We start from the raw sequence: 23,983 nt of genomic DNA on the forward strand, positions 1-23,983 counted from the left end.
CTTTTATTGGGTTTAATTCACTGGAAAACCCGATGTTCCTTGTGAATCAAGCCATAATAGTCAATGAATAATCACAGGCTGCAGCCATGCCGGGTTTTAGTTCTGCTGAGTAACTAGGAAACCGACTAATAACAGGAAGGTAAAAAATGTTAGGAACCCCGGTACAGCCCCAAAACTAGGATAAGCCATTTGATTATGGGCCAGTGACCCAGCCAAACATAGAGGGGGTTAGTTACTGAGTAGGACCCAGGGTAAGGGGGCTGCTTGGCTGAGCCCAGGGCTCCTGGGAAGAGGAACAGGGAGTGCCAGAAGTCTGGGTGGGAGTCAAGAGTCCAAGCTGTGGGTAACCTGAGCTTCCTCTCTCTCTCTCAGCTGCTGTACCTTTTCCAGCTCTGCACTTATGCTCCTGGCTAGATTATTTTCTATAAGTTTTCATGCATTTATATCTGAGAGGGTAGGAATGATTTTTTTCATATATTAATGTATATATTTTAAAGGATTTTTCATAAAATGCTCCCAGAGGGGAGCTTGGAAAAATACATGTAATAGCTATATCATTTTGAACCTCTCTCTACCAGGTGATGGACAAATCTGCAAATTTGGCTCTGTGCTGAGCTCCCATCACAGCCTAATGATATAGGTGGCATAATCACCCCTTGCTTCTATACAGTTGAGAACCGCCCCAAGGTTTAGCAAGTCAGAGCACAGGGAAAGCTCGTTGTCACAAGTGGACTGTCTTCAAAATCCTGTGACCCTTCTTTTGATGATGTCTTTCTGCTCAGATGTGCTGGAAACGCCCCTCCTCTCTGAGCTCTTCAAGGAAGAAAGATGTCTTCCCAAAGATCACTGGGTCTCAGGGGCCCCCTAGCCCTGATACCCATGGATACGGGAGCAGCTGGGCAACTGAACTTGACTTAATGGCTGTGTTTTCCAAGTTTCTCAGATGCTTTCAGTAGCCTAGGGGGAAAGTCCCTCTGTTAGCTGAAACTGCAGCCCGAATGAGTCAGTATTTTCCGGTACAGTTAAAAAAAAATAAAAAGGTAGCATACTCTTCATGTCTCCATGGTAACTTACTATGGATCTGTATCCCACTTATGAAATTCCTTCCTGATCTATCCATCTATGATTTCTGATCCAGGCCTGAATGTACACAGAGAAGCCATTAAAATCCGTTCAATCTGCTGGAACTATCAACCGTTTCTGCTCCTGGTGATTTGAGCTGTATAGACCCGGCCTCTGACCTATGCAATGGTGAGTCCTGGAGACCCTCAGGTACCTGTAAACATTAAGGTGCAATACTATCTCAGTTATCTGAACAACTCCTGGGTTCAGGGTTGCCATGGAAACCGGGAACGTTGGCAACAGAGAAGTGAAGGCTGTCTCCCTCTCCCTTCACAGCACTGCGGTTTCTGAGATGCACCAACTTCCAGTCCCTGGCCTTGCCTAAGCTGAGCTATTTCATTCTACACCCACCTTTGGGAAACTAAATCTTCCACCAAAATACTGAGAATCTGATCTGAATCTGAATAGGAAATGTGCACATTTCTAGCCAGAGACTCAAGTATTTCCTGCTAAAAATGGAAACGGGAGGTACCGGTCACAGTTTTGACCATAGTTGGAAGTCAGATAAACTGGAGTTTCAACCCTGAATCTCCCATTTGTGTGTCTTCTGACTGGGCAAGTTATTTGCCCTAAGGGTCAGTTCTCTCATATATAAAGCGAGGACAATGAGGCCTTGGAGAATTATCACGGAGGACTAGCCCAGGCGCTAGAGGTAAAGAACCCGCTTGCCAATGCAAGAGATGAAAGAGATGCTGGTTCAATCCCTGGGTTCAAAGATCCCTGGAGGAGGAAATGGCTATGCTCTCCAGCGTTCTTGCCTGGAGTATTCCATGGACAGAGGAGCCTGGCGGGCTACAGTCCAGGGGGTCGCAAAGAGTCTGCACGACTGAAGCCACTTGGCACAACCCAGGGAAGCCCAGCCAAGGCTGGTTATCACCAAGGCACCGCTCAACTCTAGGGGCGCCTCTCACACGGAGGCTGCAGGATTGGGGCGAGGGGGGTGCTTCCCGGAGCAGGGGGACTTCGTGACCGACCGAGGGTCCACTTCGTACCTTTGTCATCTCAGCGTGTTTCCCGACAGAACGCTCAGAATAAAAACTATCGGAAATCATAAGTCCATAAGCATGTCCAAGAATGGGGCCACAGTGAGTCCCCCGGTGGACCAAGCCCCGCGGCCACTCGGTGGCACCAGCGCTAGCTAGCTACTCCGGTCCTGCCAGGGCACCTTTGGGGATTAAAGCGGCGGACCCGGGAAAGAAAGAAAGAAAGATTCGTCCTGAGCTCCCGGGACACACACGGCTCGGGGCGCAGGACTTTCGGAGGCCCAGACCCGCAGCGGCCCTGGGTGAGCGGCCGCCGAGCGACAGCAGGCGCCGGGCGAGGTCCGACTGGGCAGGTCCTGCTCCGCCTCCGGCTCCGTGCTCCTCCCCTCCCCTCGGCCCCTCCTCTCCGCACGCAGGCTCCCCGCCTGGCCCCTCCGCCGCCCCTCCTCCTCTCTCCCCTCCCCCTCCGCCCCGCCTCCTTGTCCCTATGTCCCCTCCCTCCTCCCTCCTCCCTCCTCCCCCCGATACCCCGGCTCCAGAAGAGCGCGCGGCGGAGGGGACCGGCCGGTTACTTCCTCCGGCGGCGGCGCTGAGCGCGGTGCAGCCACAGCCCGGATCGCCCCGATCGCCCCGAGCCGGCCCGCCGGCCCTGGCCCGCCGAGGCCTCGCGGATCTCCCGGAGCCCGCCCGCCGTCCCCGGTCCGCCCCGGCCTTCCCGAGCGCCCCGAGCCCGTCCGCCGCCCCCGGGCTCCCCGAGCACCCTACTCGCGCGCCCGCGCCCGCGCTCTCGCCGGCGCGCACCGAGGAAGCCCGGGCTTCGAGCCCCGGGCGGCCCTGCCTGAAGCGGCGCGGTAAGAGCGGGGTCGGGCCGGGTGGGGTGGCTAGGGTCCGGCGGGGGTCGGCGGGCGGGGAGCGCCCTGCGGCGCTCGCTTCTCTCCCGGGGAACCCAGGAACCGAGTTGGGGACGCGGGTGGCGCCCCAGATCCCCGGGGCACAGCTGGTGTCCAGGCAGGGTGGCGACTATTCGTGGGATTCTGGGGTCGCGCGTCCAGGATCGGTCCGCTTGGGGCTCTTTCCCTGGGTGGCCGAGTGGCTTTGGGGGTAGGTGGGTGGGCGGCGAGCAGGGTTCGAGGTGGGCCCGGCCGTGACGCGCGGACCCGGCTCCGAACTTGGGCCGCGGGGCCTGGGGTCGCCGAGGCGGCTGGGGCGGGCCGGGCGCGCCGGCTTGTTTCACTTGCTTTTGTTTTAAAAGGAAAGGCAGGCGTGAAGGCGGGGGTGGCTCCTGCCGGTGGGCGCCGGGCGAACCTGGTTTCGCCTGGGGGCTTGGGGGACGCGCGAGAAGGTGTCGGAGGGGCCCTGGCGCGCCCCAGTTTGCCGGTGACTTACCGGAGGGCGCCGGGCCCGGCAAGATCCGGGGCGCCTGAAACACCTGAGGAACTGCGGCTCCCACCCCCGCTCCCGGTCACCTGCGCTGTCGCGTCCGGGGCCCGGCCAGGGCGGCAGGCGACGGGGGCCCGGGGAGGGTCCGGCGGCTCTACCGAGACCCCCGCGGGCTCCCCAAGACCTCTGCATTCGGGCCCCTTGATGCCGGGAGGTGAACGTGGGGACAGTGTCGGAAATGGGGTTATAGGTGCGCAAGGCTGCCTCCAGTTTCGGGATCTTACAGCATTTTGGACGAAGGGGTAACAGCGCTTGTGCGTATATGGCCTTTTTTTTTTGTAAGCACTCGAGACTTTTGTATTGGCCTGTATTCAATTGTAGGGTATCCTAAAATAGTATTTGACCTGCAGTTTATTTAGGGAATAAAGAAATGAGCAGCCCCCTTTGGAGACAGGGGTAATTAATTTTAATTTACCGGTAAGAGATTCATCTTGTTCCGTGCAGTGGAAGCGCCTGTGCGATTTCTGCCGTCTCACACCGCCACCAATCAGGGAGATAAATCTCTAAGTTAAGGTTTATTAAAATTATGAATAATATCACAGTACAGTAAACTAGAGCACTGTGTGTCCTGCAGGGAAATAGTCTAACACTCATTTCTGGGATTAGTCTTTCCTCTCCCTAAATTGATAGCTTTCAAAGGAAAAAAGAAAACCAATCTTCAAAAGTGCGCTTAGGGTTTGATTTTTTTTTTTTTCCTTTTTCAATTTGCCTAAATGCAAACCTGTGCTCTAATCTCGCAGAAGCAATCACTTGTTCCCATCAGGGTCCTGTTGTTGAGCAAGTTCTACTTGTTTTAAAATTGAACATGTCTGCCATTTACCCAATTTTTTTTCTGTTGTTGCTCAAGAGCAGCGATCAATAGGGCAATGGCAGAAAGGCCTGAATGTGAAATTGATTTATGTGGACTGATTTGGCCTGTCTGCTATCTTCACAAGCCATGTTGAGTAGAACTGTTGTTTAGACGCTGTCACGTCTCACTCTCTGCAACCCCATGAACCCCGACAGGCTCCTCTGTCCATGGGATTCTCCAGGCGAGACTACTGGAGTAGGTTGCCGTTCGCTTCTCCAGGGGATCTTCCCAACCCAGGGGCTGAATCTGTGTCTCCTGCGTTGGCAAACAGATTCTTTACCACTGAGCCACCTGTGAACCTGTTGAGTAAAATGGGAACTTAAATTTGATTAGCTACGTGTTTGCCAGAAACCATTGGTAGAGCACTCTGATTCTACATGGTTTTTACAAAACAAATTAAAAGCCGGACAACAAAAGAATTCTATTCCGCAGCTGGTAATTAGAGCTCTTTATATGGGAATAGTAGACTGCCTTTCCTCGCAGAATTTGTACACAAAAACCAGGCGAGGCTGCTCCATGGCCTTCCACATCTATTCTCGGTCCATCTCCGTGGAGCTCAAGAATGTGGAATAAAGTCTGCCCATCTGGAGAAGGAGATGGGTAACTGACGACACCCCAGATATCCTTTCATTTTGATCTCCTGTTTTGAGGCTTGCTGATGTCATCAACAGGTGACAGGGCTGCTTTCATGCAGATCGGTGGCATAAAGCTCTCCATTAAGGAGCATTTTGCATCTGTGCAAAGTCTGCGAGCAGGAGTCTAGTCTTGTGGTATCTGTGTGTGATCTCTGCCCTTTACTGCTGGGAGGAGGGTCCAGGCCTCACCATTCAGGGGATCCTGGCTCAAGGCGGAGCTCAGGTCGCACCATACCCCCAATGGGATTTGGTCTGCTCTGTGCTCCTGAGGGTCCCCCCGCCCCCAGTAGTAGCCCTGTGATCCTGGGCAAAGTCCTGGGACAGGGGGGTCTCTGTAGCCTCTCAGTCAGATGGCATAACATCTACCTCTCAGGGATGTCAGACTGTTGAGTAAGGTGGCAAGGTGTGGTCCCTCAGCTCAGGCTTAGGTCTTTGAAAGGAGGAACCTACTAGGGCAGTGATCATCCATAGTGTATATTGGTATTTGATTGGCCACCCTGATGATGACCTGCCCTCAGAGGTTTTTAACAACTCCCCCCAGCCCCCAGGTGGCTCCGTGGTAAAGCATCTGCCTGCCAGTGCAGGAGACACAGGTTCCATCCCTGGGTCAGGAAGATCCCCTGGAGGAGGAAATGGCAACCCACTCCAGGATTCTTGCCTGGAAAATTCCATGGACAGAGGAGCCTGGCGGGCTCCAGTGCATGGGGTCATGGAGTCTGACACGACTGAGCGTGCACACCACCCCCACCCACATACACCCAGTGCCTCTGGCCTCCCCTGTGGCAGGGACTCTCCTCCCACACTGCCTTTCTAGCCAAGGAGGTGTGTCTGTGTCTGTATGCTGAGTCCTTAGGAGGTCTGGTTTAGCCATAATGTTGACCAAAAAGGGAAAATAAGAAAGGACAAACTCGAATTAAGTAGTTACAGGAAAATATGCTGTTTGCCTCTGCTAGTCAGCCTTAGCCATTGCACAATATTTTAATTACTCAAAGTTTTGGTTGAAACAGGTAGCAGCACCTAGTGGAGACCTCAGAGTGGGCAGTGAGAGATACCCCTGAAGTTCCCTATTCTAGACCTCCAGTTCCTGGTCCTGAAGCCAGGAGGGTGGGTTGCTGTCGTGGGGGCTTTCCCAGGGTACTTGAAAATCAGCTTCAGTTGCTCTGTTTGTTTTTTTTTCATCTAATGCTCTGGCAGGATTACCTAAGTACTTTTCTCATGTACTAATATTTAACTTACCCTGGCAAACAGTAACGTTTTAGGGCCCCAGATAAGTTTTCAGTTGATTACAGCAAATCACAGGTCACTTAGGGAACTGTTCAATTGCAGGTCATACATGTAGCTCTTAAGTTTTCTAAGGGCCGCAGTTAAATACAGTGAAGTAGATGAAATTAATTTCAGTTAGCCTAACACATTCAGAATATTACATAAACACACAGTAAATAAAGAGTCAAAACTGAGATAGTTGACTTTTCGCTGCGAAATCTTTGAAATTGAGGGCAAGCACATCTGAGTCCGCCCTCGTCCAGGGCCAAGTGCTCAGGAGTCACACGTGGTTACCACATGGGTCAGCGCAGATCCAAGGTAAAAGCCCAGGGCATCCGAGCAAGTCAGGCAGGTCTGCAGTCGGAGTTACTTCCTCTTAAAGAAACAAACAGCTGAGCAGCCCGAAAACGCAGGATTTTGAGCTTGTGTGTTCAACGCTGGAGAATCTAAGATAATGCAGGAGGGTTTGATCTCAAGCCGTGGTTCTTCCTTATTCTATGCTTCCTGAGCTTGGAGAGGAAAGGGCGCCTCCTAGGCAGGTCTTCCAGTGGGCTTTCCAGGATTTGGATCTGCCCAGGAGTGGCGGTGGCGGCTGGCTCTGGAGCTCCCAGATTGAGCTGACTGCCCCTTGCATGCAGGAGGTGGTCCACGGCTGGGCAGCCCACCCGCCCACAGCCCCCAACAGCTCCTACACCCTGAGCTGACCTTGAAATTGACGATGAAAGACAGGTCTTCTCCACTCCTGTCCCGTGCTATCCCAGTCAGCCCGAAGGCAGCTTTATCTGAGCGCCTCAGATCCTAAGGGAATTCTGCAGGTGGCATTATTATTTAATTCCTTGAGTAGCATCACCTTTGTGAGAAGAATTCCTGGCATTCAGTTCTGAATGACCTGTTAGGGCTGGAGCACTTGAACTGAGGTGTGGATGCGGGTTTAACAATCACCTTGGTTTGTTGCCTCTTTCAGCTCTTAATTTTTCTTTCTTCTTTGTTAAAGATGAATGATTTTGGAATCAAGAACATGGACCAGGTGGCCCCTGTGGCCAGCAGTTACAGAGGGACACTCAAGGTGAGTGAACGAGTCTTAATAAAAACTTAACAAAAATTGGAAAGCTCAGTTTCTTGAAGTGAAAAAACAACTGGCTCCCAGGAGACTGGTTCTAGCTGTGAGACTGGTTGTGTGACTCTGGACTGTTTGCTTAATCTCTGGGTCTCAGCGTTTTCATCTGTTAAATGGTTTTCCTGGTGTTTGTTTGACTTATCCTCCAAGATATGAAGGAAACCATTCAATTTGCAGATGGTGCGGCCTTGGTAGTTGATTTCTGAGGCTCCTACCAGGTGGAACGTTCTATAAATTCTCAAGAGAACAGAACTCCAGGAGCTATCTGTTCTATCCACCCAGGAAGTTTCCTCAAGTGATGGCAAAGAGCTGAAAGAGCTTAGAGGAGGCAGGCAGGCCCAATTATTGGCTGCTGGTCCTACTCTGATCAGAGGGGTCAGTGCCCATGGGGTTCAGGCAGTCTGTCCTTCCTGGGACAACTGCGGCTGTTTAAAAACAAAGAAAAACAGATTAAACAGCCTCCTCCCTTGTAATAAACATTTCATGTAGCTTCTATCTCGCTCCCTTTTGGGAGCATTCTTTAGCAACACAAGTTGATAATTTCCCATTTGCCTTCTCCAAGTGTGACAGCGAGATTTGATTTTTTTTTTTTACTGTTCTGTGGTAAACATGTCTCAGAGGCAGTGGTTTTAGATCGGTAGTGTTTTGTATAATATTGTGTCTCTAGCACGTTCTGCTTTTCTCTATCGTTATGAGGCGGTTTGTCTGATCAAACCCCAGGAGGCAAAAACTGACACAGGTCCTTCCAGAGGATCATGAAACTGATCAGATTTCAAGCCAGTGAGGTTTTTGTTGTTGTTCAGTCTGGTCAGACGTTTTCACTGTGGCCTGGCAGAAACCATACAAGAAATTACAGTAATATTAAGTTTGAAACGACACCTCTAGAGAGAAAATTTCTCCTACAAACTCAAAGAGCTTAGGCCTGTGTGATTTCTGGGCTTGGAGAAGAAATCGTTTTTGCTGAAACTGATGTGTTGAAATACGCAGTGGGAATTTATCTTGTCTTTTGGCTTCTTGGTTTTAAAAACAGAATAGAAGCACAGTCAGGAAAGGAAAGGCATTTCTCAGTCACCTGGGCCGCGCTTTGTTGTTCGGTTGCTTAGTCCTGTACGACTCTTTGCAACCCCTTGGACTGCAGCATGCCAGGCTTCCACGCTAGGAATTTTAAAAACCTATCTGGTATGTCACCCAAATTAGCATTGCTATAAGCCATTTTATAAGTTGAGATGAGCATTTCACACATGCATGACTGGCCTCTCCCCGTCCCCCCTCCCCCCCTCCACCCTGTGCGTCTTGGGCAGTTGGTATCCCTGCTTTGGGTTTTCTGGGGGGCTGGGCGCCAACATCATTGGGCACAGCTCCAACTTCTGTCTACCCTCTTACGCCATGCATCATTCACTGTTCTGCATTTCTAAACAGAAAGCACACCAACCACTGGATCTGTGAATGTGTTACACACTTTTTAATTGATGACTCAAATGAATGGGTCACTGTATTACACATGACATGGGATTTCCAGCTTATGTTGGAAAAATATAGCCGTTCTTCACGTTTTTCTTCCACAAGTGAGGCAATGATGAATCAGGCCTTTGTCTGTTACTTACAAATGAGTCTTACAGTACAGGCTCTTCCATTTGTATTTGAAATTCTCACAGCTCCAAGCTTATCTTTCTGTGTGTGTCTCTTCCCCTAAATTGTAGGTAGTTTAACTTTAAATCTGTTTTCTTTGGAAATCTTTCCCCTTCATAGATGATGGGAGGCAGTGACGGAGTGACCTTTTCAATACACTACATTTTTACAAAATTAAATCTTAAGGAATGTTCTCATAAGTATTTTGTTTGATTTTTGTCATTTGATTTTTTCCTTTCCCTGCCTTTCATCTTAATTGCAGTGAGCTGAAGCTGTTTTGCCAAGGATCTTTTTTTTTGTTTCTTCCCTCCCCCCCTTATTTATTTTCCTTATATATTGAAGTATAAATATAGTAGGGCTTCCTAGGGGGTGCGGTGGTAAAGAATCTGCCTGCTAAGGCATGAGAGGCAGGAGACACAGGTTTGATCCCTGGTTCTGGAAGATCCTTTGGAGGGGGAAATGGCAACCCACTCCAGTGTTCTTGCTTGGAAAATTCCATGGACAGAGGTGCCTGGAGGGCTACAGTCCATAGGGTTGCAAAAAGTCAGACACAATTACCTGTACACACACATAGTTGATTTACGTTGTTGTTAATTCCTGTCATACAGCAAAGTGATTGGGTTATACATATATATATTTAAACGTATGTACATAGATGTACATTTTAAAAATATTATTTTCCATTATGATTTCTCATAGGATTTTTTCTCATAGGATTTCTCATAGGATTTTTGGGGGATAATGTTACATTGTTGCTTTCCTTATGCACACGGCCTGCCTGTCTCACCCATTTAGCTGAGAAGGGCCAGGTGTTTCGATTGAGGTGGTTTCTGAGTCCCTCCAGGCACTGTTCTAAGATTCTCTTGGTTTTAGGTTTGTTTGCTTAACCTATACATTTAACTTGATTAGGCCATTAAAAGTAAATTCCCAGTCATTCTGATTCTGTGGTTGATGACAGGCAGACCTTGATAGACTGCACTTTGCTATACTGAGGTGGTGGTTTTTTTTTTTTTTTTTTTTTTTTCACAAATTGAAGGCTTGTGCTAACGCTGCAGTCTAGCATTGATTGGCACCATTTTTCCAACAGCATTTGATCACTTCGTGTCTCTGTCACATTTTGGTAATCCTCGACATATTTTAAACCCTCTGCTACCAAAAAGATTACAAAGTAAGCCTCAGATGATGGTTAGCATTTTTTAGCAATAAAGTATTTTTTAATTAAGGTATGTGCACACTTAATTTTTTAATTAAGGTATGTGCACAGTTTTTAGACAGCATGCTGTTGTTGCATACTTAATGGTGTAAGAGTAACTTTTGTATGTATTGGGAAGCCAAGAAATTTCTGTGACTCGCTTTTCTGTGATAGTTGCTGTATTTTGGTGGTCTGGAACCAAGCCTGCAGCGTCTCCAAGGTGTGCCTGTAAGTGACCCAGAGTAAAGAGATCCTTTGGGTCACTTGGATCTTCTTAGAAGTCTGCTCAGAGTACCAACTGGTCGATTCCATGCGTGGCTTTATAACTGGCAAATTGAGTTTTAGGGTGTCTTGGTGAGGCTGCCCATGGACCACTTTTAAAACAGGTCATTAACTAAGTGTCAATGCCAACGTTTGCGTTTTCTTTCCCTCTTGCCTTTTGCAGCGCCAGGCCGCCTTTGACACCTTTGATGGGTCCCTGCTTGCGGTTTTCCCCTCCCTAAATGAAGAGCAAACACTCCAGGAAGTGCCAACTGGCTTGGATTCGATTTCTCACGGTAATTGGTTACTCAGACCTGATGAATTGAGTGTGATGTCCCTAAGGATCTCAGTTCACAGATGACCGTTCGTAAGGGATGCACGTTGATGCCTTGAATCTGTATGAAAAGTCAGACAGAGGCTGGGATCTGGGAGAAAACAGTTCTTTTTATGCGGCTGGTGACTGTGAAGTCCTTACCCGCCAGACGCACCCCAGGGAGAGGAGGTGCCCTGCGGGGGGCAAACCGCAAGGGGCCCTGAGCGGCTCCTTAGGCTGCTCCAACTCTGCAGCCAGCCCAGGCCCCATCTCCCAGTCCCCTCTGTGACGCAGACCAGTGGACCTCACAGTGCACCCCACCTTTTCATCCTAGGTTCACATCCTTAGCTTAGATTTCCCCCCCATTACCGCCGGTTTTGGGGCAGCAAAGTATTCCTGCTCATCTTTAATCATCTGCCTTTGTGCCTATAGCTCTTCACATCAGTGTTCATTCTTTTGAAAGGAATAGCCCATCAGGTGATGCCTCTGTGATTACTATGATAGAGTTATTAGGGGGAGACATTCCAGAGGTGACTTTGTCACATGAAGTCAGTGCTAAAAAATACAGCCCAGAAAATTAATTAAAACGCATATGCTTGCGTAAGTGCGCTGTCACGTGACAGCCATTCATCATTCTTGAAATTGCTGAGGGAATGCAGAGAACGTTGTTTTCCCAAAAACTGACGTCACAGGTGCTAAGTACTATGTGTTCCTGTGACATCTGCTGTCCCTTTGCCTGCAGCTTAGTTTAATGGATGGAAGTCGCTTTCAGATTAGCCATTTACAACCCCTTAAGGCTTTTGGTGAGAAACCACGCAACTTCCTCCGTTGTCAAAAATGTAAGACTGGCTGGCCTGCAAGAGAAACCTTACCTAGGCATTGATCGCTGCTTTCTGAAGTTTGGCGAAAATTCAACTCAAGTGTTGCTTTACATTTTTTTTCCAAATAAGGGTAGTTATTAAATCGTAAGAAGTATAGTTACAGAATGATTAAAGTAATACGTGTTTTATTAAATTATATTTTCTCAGTTTCGTTCAGAAACCGTTTTGATTCATATTAATATTTACGCTCCTCTGGGGAATGATGCTGAAGACTGAGGATTCTCATTGTTCTTCCATAGGAGCTAAAACTCCCTCCCTCCTCCCCTATCCGTTCGCCCTGTGTTGTGGCCAGCTGGAACTCTTTAACGTCCCCGTGGGGTTTGTTTTCCAGACTCAGCCAACTGCGAGTTGCCTCTGCTGACCCCATGCAGCAAGGCTGTGATGAGTCAAGCCTTAAAAGCCACCTTCAGTGGCTTCAAAAAGGAGCAACGCCGGCTGGGGATCCCAAAGAGTAAGTGCTGCTTCTTGGCTCTGCATTCTGCCCTGCGCCATGCTAGACCAGGGAGGGAGTCGGGCCGCCATAGCTTGAGATGGCGTCATTTCAAGCATGCACCTAGGGTGTCTTGCAAAGAGAGACAGAAATCTCATGAAGCTGAGCCAGTTTTTATTTCAAAACCCACCCCTCTGGACACTTCTTCCAGCACTGCTGTTAGCACCTCAGCCTCTTCCTGGGTATCTGCTGGCTCATCACCCTGAGCCCTGGTGCCCATCAGGGCTCTGCAGGTAAATCAGGAGTGCGTCTGGCCTCACCGCCTTTTCTCCCCTCCCTGCTAGGTCCATGGCTGTGGACTGAGCAGCAGGTGTGCCAGTGGCTTCTCTGGGCCACCAACGAGTTCAGTCTGGTGGATGTGAACCTGCAGAGGTTTGGCATGACAGGGCAGGTGCTGTGTAACCTCGGCAAAGAGCGCTTTTTGGAGCTGGCGCCCGACTTTGTGGGCGATATTCTCTGGGAGCATCTGGAGCAGATGATCAAAGGTACCTGTGAGCAACGGGGCGATTGTGGTGGGAAAGAGTGAAGAGGGGAGCTGTGCATGCTAACTGTAGGGTCGGTGATTCAGTGATGGAAGGCAGATGGACTGAAAATGGCATTGCCACGAGTCAGCTCTGTGGTGGTGATTATAGATTTCAGTTCCACTTAAGTACGTGTGTGGGGAGCATTAGCCACAAGGTGGGAGCCTTAGTCACCAAGGTGTTCAGTGTCGCCAGACCTCATGAGTCGGAGGCATACATGTGGCTCTGACGTCAAGGCAACTGGGATGCCTGTGTTTGGGGGCTCACTTTACAGAGCCTTAAGAAATCATTTGGTCCCAACAAAAGCATGCCTTTGATAAACTGGGAATTTTACAGTTATTTTCCCTAAGACCAGATGGGATCCCACAAAGACTTTTTGTTTTATGTTTATAAACAAATGTAGAAGTAATTGAAGTATATTTTATACACTGAAATATTGTACAGAAACTGCCCTTCAAGCAAAAGAACTCTCATGTAGAAAATGTTGATTTAGACCTAAAAAGAGCATTGAGACTAGTGTTAAAAATACATTGAGCCTTACTGGCAGTGACGCCCTCCCCATGAGCGCGTGCCTCTCGCAAAGAATCTCCTTCATCCCTCTCCAGAAGAGAAGAGGAAGAAGGAACAAGCGCCTTGTGCAGAGCCCCAGTTCCTGTTTCATGGGTGTGAAATGCCCAGGATGCTACAGAATCACCCTGTCTTTACCCGTGCACAGGCAGTAGTTATGTGTGTTCCCGGCTGTGCTATCCTTGGCCAGCCTTCAGGAGGAAGAGCAAGGCTTACAGAAGGCTGCTCCTTCAGACCGAAGCAGCACTCGACGTACCCTGTATCAAGATGAATGGGAAACCTTCCCAATACATATTTTGGATAAAAGAAAAAAAAAAAACAAACACTGAGTTAAAAAAGCAAATCATAGGAATCCTTCAAGTTAAAAATATAAGAAAATAAGCTCGTTGGTAGAGGTCAGAGAAATATTTCTCATTCAATTGATTTTAAACTCTGAGTTTCAACATCTATTACAGACTCAGCATCTTAAAAAGATCTCAGGGCCCCCTACCAGCTCTTTCTAGTTATGACTTCTGAGGGCCAGGGAAACCTAAAGACCCTTAAATTTTCCCTGAACCTGGACAAGTCTGATCTGACAAGTTTCTGTTTGAATCTGTTTGTTGGCATGTTGGACCCATTTTGCGGTTTCTCTGTGTGTGTGTGTGTGTGTGTGTGTGTGTGTGTGTGTGTGGTTGTATGTTTGTAGAAATAAGTTCACACAGAGAATGCCAACCTTTTCCTTTTTAAAGTTCCTGGACACATGTGTCCCATTTGGACACCCATGGCACTCTTTTGACCTCTCTGTAGCTCTTCCCACCCGTGGACACACCTTAGGGTTTGAGGTGATGGATCTGAAGTATCACCAGGGCAGAGAACCTGCCCAGGTCCCTAATTTGCAGTGTTCCCAGCCCCTGGTGGAGGGGGTACTTCATAAGCATTTAACCCTTTGTGGACTGCATGGATGAATTCAATACATCATCTAGATCGCTTAAATTATACAATAGAAAATTTAACTTTGCCAATGGCAGCACTAATTTTAGAAGTCTTTTTCTAGTTATTAGGAAAATACGTTGCTGTCTCTAGTACTTTTAAAAGACATAATGGCACAGAACACCATCGGATTAAGTATGCAGCTGAAATGCATTTCTTTATGCTGGAATAACCGTAGAACAGTAATTCAGAAAGGAACTTTTTTTCCTTGTGTCATTTAAAACCTCTCAATTTGTAATTTTCTATCTCCTCTGTCAATTTTTCAGAAAACCAAGAAAAGAACGAAGATCAGTATGAAGAAAATTCGCACCTCAACTCAGTTCCTCATTGGATTAATAGCAATTCGTTAGGTCAGTGCAATGACTTCTGCCCTTAAGAGCTTGGTTCTAAGACTTCCTGTTAGATTCGCGAAGGGTTCGAAGCCAGGGTCTAGACCTGCACTGTCCCACACAATGGGCACACTCACAAATCCAGGCCACTGGGCACTTGAAGTGTTGCTGGTCCACACTGAGATGTGCATTGAGATAAAACTCATGCCCACCAATCTGCAAGTCTTAATATAAATGTCTCCTTAATAATTTTTATAATTATATGTTAAAATGGTAATGGATTTCTTGCATACATTCTAATCAGTTGTATCTCTCTGTGACCCTGTAGACTGTAGCTCACCAGACTCGGAGAAGGCAATGGCACCCCACTCCAGTACTCTTGCCTGGAAAATCCCATGGGCAGAGGAGCCTGGTGGGCTGCAGTCCATGGGGTCGCAGAGTCGGACACAACTGAAGCGACTTAGCAGCAGCAGCAGCACCAGACTTCTCTGTCCATGGGATTCTCCAGGCAAGAATACTGGAGTGGGTTGCCATTTCCTCCTCCAGGGGATCTTTCCAACCCAGGGATAGAACCCACGTCTCTTGCATCTCCTGCATTGGCAGGTGGGTTCTTAACCATCTCCTGGGTCAAGTAAAATGTTCAAACTCGTTTCGCCAGCATCTTCCTAGTTTTCCAGTGGGGCTGTTAGAAAATCTAACATTGCATTCTGGTGGCTTGTGTTACCCTTTGCATTGGCCAGCGTTGGTCGAGGCAATTTATAATGCAAGGGGGCAGAATGGAGTGATCCTATCGCTGGGGTCAGATCAGGGTAATAGATAAAGGTAGCAGGCGCAGGAGGTGTGTGAACAGCAGTACTCCATTTGCTCTGAACTTGGGATATTACGGAATTCGGGTCGGTGTTTCTGATGGTTGACGCTGGTGAGCGCAGCTTAACGGTGGTCCCCTTGGGCGTGGGCAGGGTGACTGGACAGGCTCACTTACGGGTCACAGGCTGGATGGCAGATCGCTTAGTTGGTCTGGACCTCAGTTTCCTCAGGAGGCGAAAGAGCCAGTGACCCTGTCATCCTGAGGCTCCCGTGGAAGCATTAGGAATATCCACCTGCAGCACTGCCCCCAGGGTCCGGAGGCCGCGAGCCTTCTGGGAAAGGGCCCTGGACTAAGAAGATGGACAGTTAGGTCAGAGGAGGACTCGGTGGAAAAGCTGCCCGTCAAGCCTCAGCGTGTCCACTGAGGTCTTGCAGAGGGAGGGCTGGAGTGGGCGGGTCTGCTCGCGTTCCCTCTGTTTGGAGGCGTGTCGGGCCTCTGGTCCTCACACTGATGTCGCCTGACAGCTGTGTGGTCTGCGGTCCTGTGTTGTAGGTTTTGGTGTGGAGCAGGCACCGTACGGTGTGCAGACACAGAGTTACTCTAAAGGCGGCCTCCTGGATGGCCTGTGTCCAGCGTCCTCAGCGCCCGGCACGCTTGGGCCAGAGCAGGACTTCCAGATGTTCCCCAAGGCCCGACTCAGCACCGTCAGCGTCAACTACTGCTCGGTCAGCCAGGACTTCCCGGCCGGCGGCTTGAACCTGCTCTCCAGCACTTCTGGTGAGGCCCAGGCTCCCGAGCGCGCCTCTTGGTGGGACTGCAGGTGTAATTTCCCGGGGCCACGGTCAGACCGTGACCTGAGTTTCTTAATCAGTCGGCCCCTGCTCTGCTCCTGGAGGAGCTTAAGGACTGGACTGCCAGGACATGGCCACAGCAGCGATGCTCAGCGAGCTTGTTCCTCACGTGCCTCCAGCTCTGGTCCGGGGCTGGGAGGGTTTCGAAGAACCAGCAGAGTTCCTGCTCCCGGTGCCGGAGTCCTCCACCCACCCAGTGGGCTGTTGGAGGAGGCAGTGTAGGCAGGTGATGGGATGTCTTTGTGGAGATGAAAATGCATATTTCCAGGTGTCATAAAGAACCCGCCTGCAGTGCAGAGACATAGGTTCGATCCCTGGGGTGGGAAGATCCCCTGGAGGAGGGCATGGCAACCCACTCCAGTATTCTTGCCTGGAGACTCCCATGGACAGAGAAGCCTGGCGAGCTATGGTCCATGGGGTTGCAAAGAGACATGACTGAGCGACTGAACACACTCGCAAGTGTGCAGTAGACAAAACTCAGGTTGGATTTTTTTTTTCATATGCCCCTGGGTGACCACCATGCAGATTGAGATGGAGAGGGTGCCAGCATCCCTCACGGCTCCCTCATACCCCCTCCCACTCAGTAGCACTCCCCCTGCCCCCAAAAGATGCTGTTGTCCTGACTTTGCTCATCACCGTCTTTCCGGTTCTTGAACTGGATACAAAGTGTTCTCGTGTTGGGCTTTTGCTCACGTTGTGTCTGAGATCCATCCGCGTGGCTGCTCATTGGGGTGCGGTGTAGCCCTCCGCTCGGAGCTACACAGTCTCTGTCCTGCCTTTGATGGAAGAGGCGCTTGAGTAGCGTGTTTATTCATAAGAAACAGACGCCTCAGTGAGAAACCTGAGTTGCTGTGCTCCGGCGGGGCGAACGCCTGGAGGGGCTGGTGGTCGTCCCTGACCTTGCGTCGTCCTGGAGGGGTCAGAGCCTGTGCTTGTCTCTCCCAGGGAAGCCCAGGGACCACGACTCGGCGGAGACGGGCGGCGACAGCTTCGAGAGCTCGGAGTCGCTGCTGCAGTCCTGGAACAGCCAGTCGTCTCTGCTGGACGTGCAGCGGGTGCCCTCCTTTGAGAGCTTTGAGGACGACTGCAGCCAGTCCCTGGGCCTCAGCAAGCCGACCATGTCCTTCAAGGACTACATCCAGGACCGGAGCGACCCGGTGGAACAGGGCAAACCAGTTATACCTGCGGCCGTGCTGGCCGGCTTCACAGGTGCGTGCAGCCACCTTGTTTATCAAGGGCGTTTCTCGCTGGATGCCTCGCATTGGCGCTCCAGGTTTTATGCGTGCGGTGTCATCCTTAAGCCGTGCGAGCTGTCTCCCTGCATCCAAAGAGGCCACATGGACAGGGATGTGCGTGGTCGCTGAGCTCAGCATAGTGGGTGAGAATCCCCAGGCTGCTCCCTCACCTGGTCAGTCCTGGCTGGTCCCCAAAAGGAGAGGAGAACAGTGAGGGACACGGACCCTGGAGGAGGCTGAAGCTCTGACTCAGCCACGCCGGGAATTTCAGAGACTGTAGCCTGGTGGGGGAAGGGGCACAGAGGGCCTCCAATAACAAAGGGACTGTTTACCTTCTTCTGCTTCTCAAACCCATCTTATTTTGAAGGCTTGGGTAACAGCTATTCTAGGCAGGGACAAATATTAAAGCTGTTTTTAGAACCAGATATTTCCAGGTTTTTTTTTTTTTGGATTGCTTTCTGTGTCCTTAAATGTGCTTTTTTTTTTTTTCTTTTATGCCCCCCACCTCCATAGTTTGACCATATGGAGCCACTGGGGATTTAAAAAATAGCTGCTTTAAAAAATCCAATAGGTTAAAATAAAAATATGCAGGCATCCCATTTCTTTTCTGTCCTGTAAAACAAACAGCCGTGAAAATTACTTGGAGAGTGAAAATAGCTGTCGTTTTCATACATGGGCGTTAGGGCCTGATCAGAAGGGAAACAGCCACAGTGTGGGTGGTTTTTCATTTTAACATTAGTGACCATCCGTTGCCTTGCCAGCTCTGTGGTTGACTAGGACAGTACTGGGACCCTAGGGCAGCCTAGTATGGCTGGTACTAACCCATTTCACAGATGGGGAAGTGGGCTTGGAGGGTGCTAGCTGTGGTCACTCAGGTCACAGCTGTATCCATGATGTGCTCACTGTGCTTTGGGGAACAGCTCTTGGATGAGCTTGTGATCCAGGGCGAGCCACCTGGCCGCTGGGCCCATCTTATCCTTCATCTTTGAAATATCGATACTTTCAAGGTGGTGGTGGTTCCAAATATTAATCAAGAAAAGATATACGGAGAGCACTTTGCAAAGCTTATACCTCACCGAACACATGTTGAGGCCCTGGCTACTCCCCTAGGTGCCCCAGTGACCGCTCAGTAAACCAAGTCTTGGATCAAGCAATTTAGCCGCTGTCATCTGGTTGGAAAGCTACGGGTGGGGTTCCGAGAATGACATGCCTCACTCTGCTGAAAGGCCCCTTCTAACGCCCCCACCCCTGTCCCACGAGGTGTTTCTAGAAATAAACCTTGAAAGTTATTACATAAGGAACAGTTAAACAGAGGGAAGGATTTTGATGCCAGGAGATGGTGGCCCAGAATTTGTTTTTGGTTTTTTCCTTTTCTCCAAAAGACCAAGCCCAGAGATCAAGGGCCCAGTGATCTCTCCCAAGAGCAGGAGGTGTGGGGGAAGAAGCCCTCACCTTGGGGTCTGGCCTCCTGCCGTTAACGCGTCCAAGGCTGGCACCAGCACCCAGCACCACGCCTTCACCTTGATGCCCACTTGATCCCACTTGATCTCACAGTTCTTGTTTCAGGAGGGTGACTCTAAAGCCTTGCTGTGTTTAAAGACGTCTAACCCACCCCCTTCTCCCCTGCAGGAAGCGGGCCTATCCAGCTGTGGCAGTTTCTTCTAGAATTGCTCTCCGACAAGTCCTGCCAGTCATTCATCAGCTGGACAGGGGACGGGTGGGAGTTTAAGCTCGCTGACCCCGACGAGGTACGTCCAGACCTGGGGACTCAAGCCTCCAGGTTCTCAAACCCGATTCCATCACATGGGCTTTGCACAACCAATTCCCCACGTGCAAGAAACGGGTCCCAAGTATATACAAATGAGAGCACTTCTGCAGGAGACATTTCTGGCCCTTCAAGAGTCTTATTGTGATGATATGCAGTTTAATACACTGTACTCAGTGGCCCAGTCGTGTCCAACTCTGCAACCCCATGCACTGTAGCCCACCAGGCTACACCCACCAGGTTCCTCTGTCCGTGGGGTTCTTGAGGCAAGAACACCGGCGTGGATTGTACAGGTGGCACTGTCGGGCTTCCCCATCTTGCTCTGTCATCGAGCCTAAAGGCGCAGGCTGGCTGTAAACTGAGGCTCTTGCCTGACCATCAGAACATGTCGTAGGAAATTTGCCTTTTTCCCTTGTTGGGGGAGGGAGGGGAAGCTGATACTGAGCCCCACTCCTCAGTTGAGGTGGATGGAGCTATGCCAGCCTGTCTGGATGAGAAAGCTGAGGATGGGTCCCATACCAGCCCTTCAGGGACAGCACAAGGGGCGCCCCTGGTCTCTGGCACCTGTGGGGTGTGGCGCATCACCTCCCCAATAACCCAGGGCGGCAGAGGCACTGAGGAATGCAAACGTCCACATGACCTCGGGCCCACTGCAGCAGCTGCGGATGTGGGGGTCTTGGAGTGCGAACCCAGGAGGTGGGGGCACATAGCGTTTCCTTTGTCTCAGGACCGACCCCGTGATTCTGAACCCTTGGCTTCCGAAGGTGTTACTGAGGGAGAAGCCTCAGCAGATGAACCTGTGGGTCAGGGGACCCGTCTCCCTCATCTGCCTGTCCCTCCATCCCCAGATAAATAGCCAGGGATTCAGAGCAGGAAAGCAGACGGCGTCTCTCAGCCCCTTTGTGGTGGTCCAATAAGCATGCATCCCAGTTGTTGTCAGGGCAAAAGCGGTGCTCTTTCTTTCTTTCTTTTTAAAAAATTAATTTATTTTGATGGGAGGATAGTTTTCTTTACAGTATTGTGAGGGTTTTTGCCAGGACGAGGGAGACACGGGTGCTTTTTTCAATCGCGGAATTAAATGACACTCTTTCCCGTCCCTGCCACAGGTGGCGCGCCGGTGGGGAAAGAGGAAAAACAAGCCCAAGATGAACTACGAGAAGCTCAGCCGCGGTTTGCGCTATTACTACGACAAGAATATCATCCACAAGACGTCAGGCAAGCGCTACGTGTACCGCTTCGTGTGCGACCTGCAGAACTTGCTGGGCTTCACGCCCGAGGAACTGCACGCCATCCTGGGCGTCCAGCCGGACACGGAGGACTGAGCCCGCCCAGGCCGGGAGCGGGCTGTCAAAGCGACCCGTCCCAGGACCCTGAAAGGCCGGACCGGCGCATCCAGCACGCCTCTCGGAAGCAGTGGCCTTACTCCATCCGACACTGCCGGAAGCAGCTCGGTTTCTTGCTTCTGAAAGCCTGCTGCCGGGAACCGCCGCTTAACGATGCTATTCCATTCGATCGGCCCAGGAAGAAGCTTGGGGCCCCCTGCCTAGCCCTGGGCGGGCTGTGTGGTGACAGGATCGTTCAGGCAGTTGGGTCTTCTCAAAGGAGCGAGCGTGTCACGGACGCACACTTCTTGGATTTTTCTTTTGCCTTTTTGCAGCCAGGAATCCCACAAGAGCTCTCTTTGGTTCTGAGGGGGAGGAGGGGGCAAAGACACATGCTGTTTCTGAAGTTAGTTTGTATATATGACTGTAACCTTGTAATTGTTATTAGAGTCCCCTAACAGACCTATTTAACAGAAATTGTATATTGTAATTTAAAATAATTATATAACTATGTGAAAATAGGAATGCAGATGGTATTTTGCAATGTTCGCTGGTTTTCAAGAGCACTGGCGTCCTTTTGCAAACATTTAATCTGCCGGCGCAGATTAAGAGAAATTGTAAAGTGTATATTATTTACATTTAATGTGCCTACAGGAATAAGGTCTAAGAAGGTTCCTTCCTGTTTTGTTTCGTTTTGCCTGGGTTATTATCTATGGCAAGGACTTTGTACATTAGGGAATTTTTATAAGAAACTTAATGTTATTATCTGGGGGCCTCTCCTGGCCTCTCTGCTTCTCCTTTAATTGTAATGTAAAAGCTATAAAGCAGTATTTTTCTTGACAGATGGCATATGTTTTCCATTTCTATGCATGCCTTGAAATAAGTTTATATACAAAATTTACTTTATTTTTTAGTTCAACTGTGTTTTCCCCAGCCACTCACCTCCCCTGACCAGGCATTTCCTTCCCCAGCCCCATCCCCACACCCCAAATTATGCTGTATGATTAAAATAGGAATACTATTTTTGGAACTATGCGACTCCTTTTCAGAGATCAGGAGGGATTTATGTAGCAGCTATTTTTACTGCAAAAGTAATTCACTGGAAAAAAAAATGTAATTTGTAAGAAAGTTTTACTTTTACTGCAGCACTGTGGAAAGTGAACCAACCATACAGAGCTGAAGGTGCAGGGGCAGGGGAGGTTTAATTAATAAACCTCTCGAGCATGAGTGGAGCCTGATTTTGTCCCGTCTTGCTTACCTGTGGAGTCTCAGGCTTTCCGGACACCAAGCTGCTCCTTTCTGTTGAGTGTCCACAGTTTTTATTTTCTTGCACACAGAATGATGCCCAGAGGCAAATAGAGGGTCAGCAAGATGGGAAAGAGAAGGCATTGGGGTTGTTCATGTGAAGAAAACGTCTTCATCGTGATGGAGAATTTCACAGTCCTTTCGAAGGAACCCCTGGTTCAGCCTGTGTTCCTGGCTTTTGTAAACGGATCGAGTTGGTTTCCAAGTCAGACTTCACTAGCGTCGTAGGGGGACCAGTGGTGACGTCTCTGAAGACAAATCCTCCATGTGATGAGATGGGGGAATTGGGTGGTAGGGTGAGCAGAGGAGAGCCGGAAGGGGGACCACTGAGTCTAGTACCAGACAAGACTGTTTGCACTATGGCTAAGCACAGGATGTTCTTCTCAAGCAAGACCTGTTTATCTGCTGGACAGCTGTTTATAACATCAACAGACATGCGGCTGGGAACATCTAGCTGCTGAAAGAAATCAGCCATCCGCTCGCTCGTTTTATTTGGGCTTTGACCGCATGAGTTTGCCAGTATTTGTCTGTTTTTATCTACAGAGTTGGCAATTTTACATGGCTCGACCCAAGAGTCATGGAAAATCAAATCCATGGTAAACCTTTGGCATGATAATAAACAGGACTTATATATCACAGTTTTGTAATCTGGCCTTTTCTTTTCTCAAATAATAAAGTATTTTGTTTACATCAATTCCTCCTTGTAAGAGTCTTCATGCTTCAACCCTATGCCTACCTCCCCCAGCGTGGAGGCGGTGGATCCAGAATGCTGGGCCAGCCCCTCGGTGGCTGTCACTCCAGGTCACAGCCCCTTTGAACTGACTTTACGCGCTTCTTCCCCAGCAAATCAGGACAAAGCTGGAACCAACTGTGAACCTTCCTGAAGCAATTCCTAAAAAGTGTTCCTTAAAGAGAAGGTTTTTCAAGGAGAGATTAGAAAGATTTGGGTATCTTGTCTTCACCTGGGCTTTGGCAGAGATCACAGAACAGACTTCAGGATATTTTTGTTAAGAACACGAGGGTAGCAACATCCGTGGTGGTCCAGTGATTCAGTCTCTGCTTCCATGCAGTGGGGTGCAGGTTTGATCCCGAGTCAGGGAACTAACTTCCCACATACTGTGTGGAATGACCAAAAACCTAAATAGGTTTTTAAAGATCCAATTAAAGAAAGAAGAACCTTAGGGTTGGAAGCTCAAAGACTTGTAATTGAGGCCTCGACTCCCCTGGAGTGCTGACGTAACCGAGACGAGGGTGGTGATCCTAGGATGCCTGAGCGCAAACTCATTCTTGGACCTCTTTTCCACTCTCCAGAATTAGTGAGGATTCCAGAACCTTCAGTTCAGTTCAGTCGCTCAGTCGTGTCCGACTCTTTGCGACCCCATGAATCACAGCACGCCAGGCCTCCCTGTCCATCACCATCTCCCGGAGTTCACTCAGATTCACGCCCATCGAGTCCATGATGCCATCCAGCCATCTCATCCTCGGTCGTCCCCTTCTCCTGCTCCCAATCCCTCCCAGCATCACAGTCTTTTCCAATGAGTCAACTCTTCGCGTGAGGTGGCCAAAGTACTGGAGCTTCAGCTTTAGCATCATTCCTTCCAAAGAAATCCCAGGGTTGATCTCCTTCAGAATGGACTGGTTGGATCTCCTTGCAGTCCAAGGGACGCTCAAGAGTCTTCTCCAACACCATAGTTCAAAAGCATCAATTCTTCAGCGCTCAGCCTTCTTCACAGTCCAACTCTCACATCCATACATGACCACAGGAAAAACCATAGCCTTGATTAGACGGACCTTAGTCGGCAAAGTAATGTCTCTGCTTTTGAATATACTATCAAGGTTGGTCATCACTTTTCTTCCAAGGAGTAAGAGTCTTAATTTCATGGCTGCAGTCACCATCTGCAGGGATTTTGGAGCCCAAAAAGATAAAGTCTGACACTGTTTCCACTGTTTCCCCATCTATTTCCCATGAAGTGATGGGACCGGATGCCATGATTTTCGTTTTCTGAATGTTGAGCTTTAGGCCAACTTTTTCACTCTCCTCTTTCACTTTCATTAAGAGGCTTTTTAGCTGCTGTTCACTTTCTGCCATAAGGGTGGTGTCATCTGCATATCTGAGGTTATTGAGATTTCTCCCA

The 23,983-nt window shown here is 49.6% G+C and overlaps 1 protein-coding gene, 1 long non-coding RNA gene and 1 pseudogene across 2 annotated transcripts in view; all 3 read left to right on the forward strand.

The window, feature by feature from the left end:
* LOC138428229 (uncharacterized) overlaps positions 1-23,983 on the forward strand; it is a 1,104,918-nt gene that overhangs the window by 668,638 nt on the left and 412,297 nt on the right. The gene's annotated exons all lie outside the window — the stretch shown is intronic.
* Positions 1,739-22,542, forward strand: ETS2 (ETS proto-oncogene 2, transcription factor). Its single transcript, XM_069582391.1, has 10 exons — positions 1,739-2,956; positions 7,288-7,359; positions 10,677-10,788; positions 12,018-12,137; positions 12,461-12,661; positions 14,500-14,583; positions 15,923-16,147; positions 17,167-17,430; positions 19,086-19,204; positions 20,328-22,542. Exons 2-10 carry the CDS (start codon positions 7,288-7,290, stop codon positions 20,541-20,543), a joined length of 1,413 nt encoding a protein of 470 aa, XP_069438492.1. The 5' UTR covers positions 1,739-2,956; the 3' UTR covers positions 20,544-22,542.
* Positions 13,182-13,587, forward strand: LOC138436596 (small ribosomal subunit protein eS27-like; annotated as a pseudogene).

Source organism: Ovis canadensis, chromosome 1, assembly GCF_042477335.2.
Source record: "Ovis canadensis isolate MfBH-ARS-UI-01 breed Bighorn chromosome 1, ARS-UI_OviCan_v2, whole genome shotgun sequence".
NCBI lineage: Eukaryota > Metazoa > Chordata > Mammalia > Artiodactyla > Bovidae > Ovis > Ovis canadensis.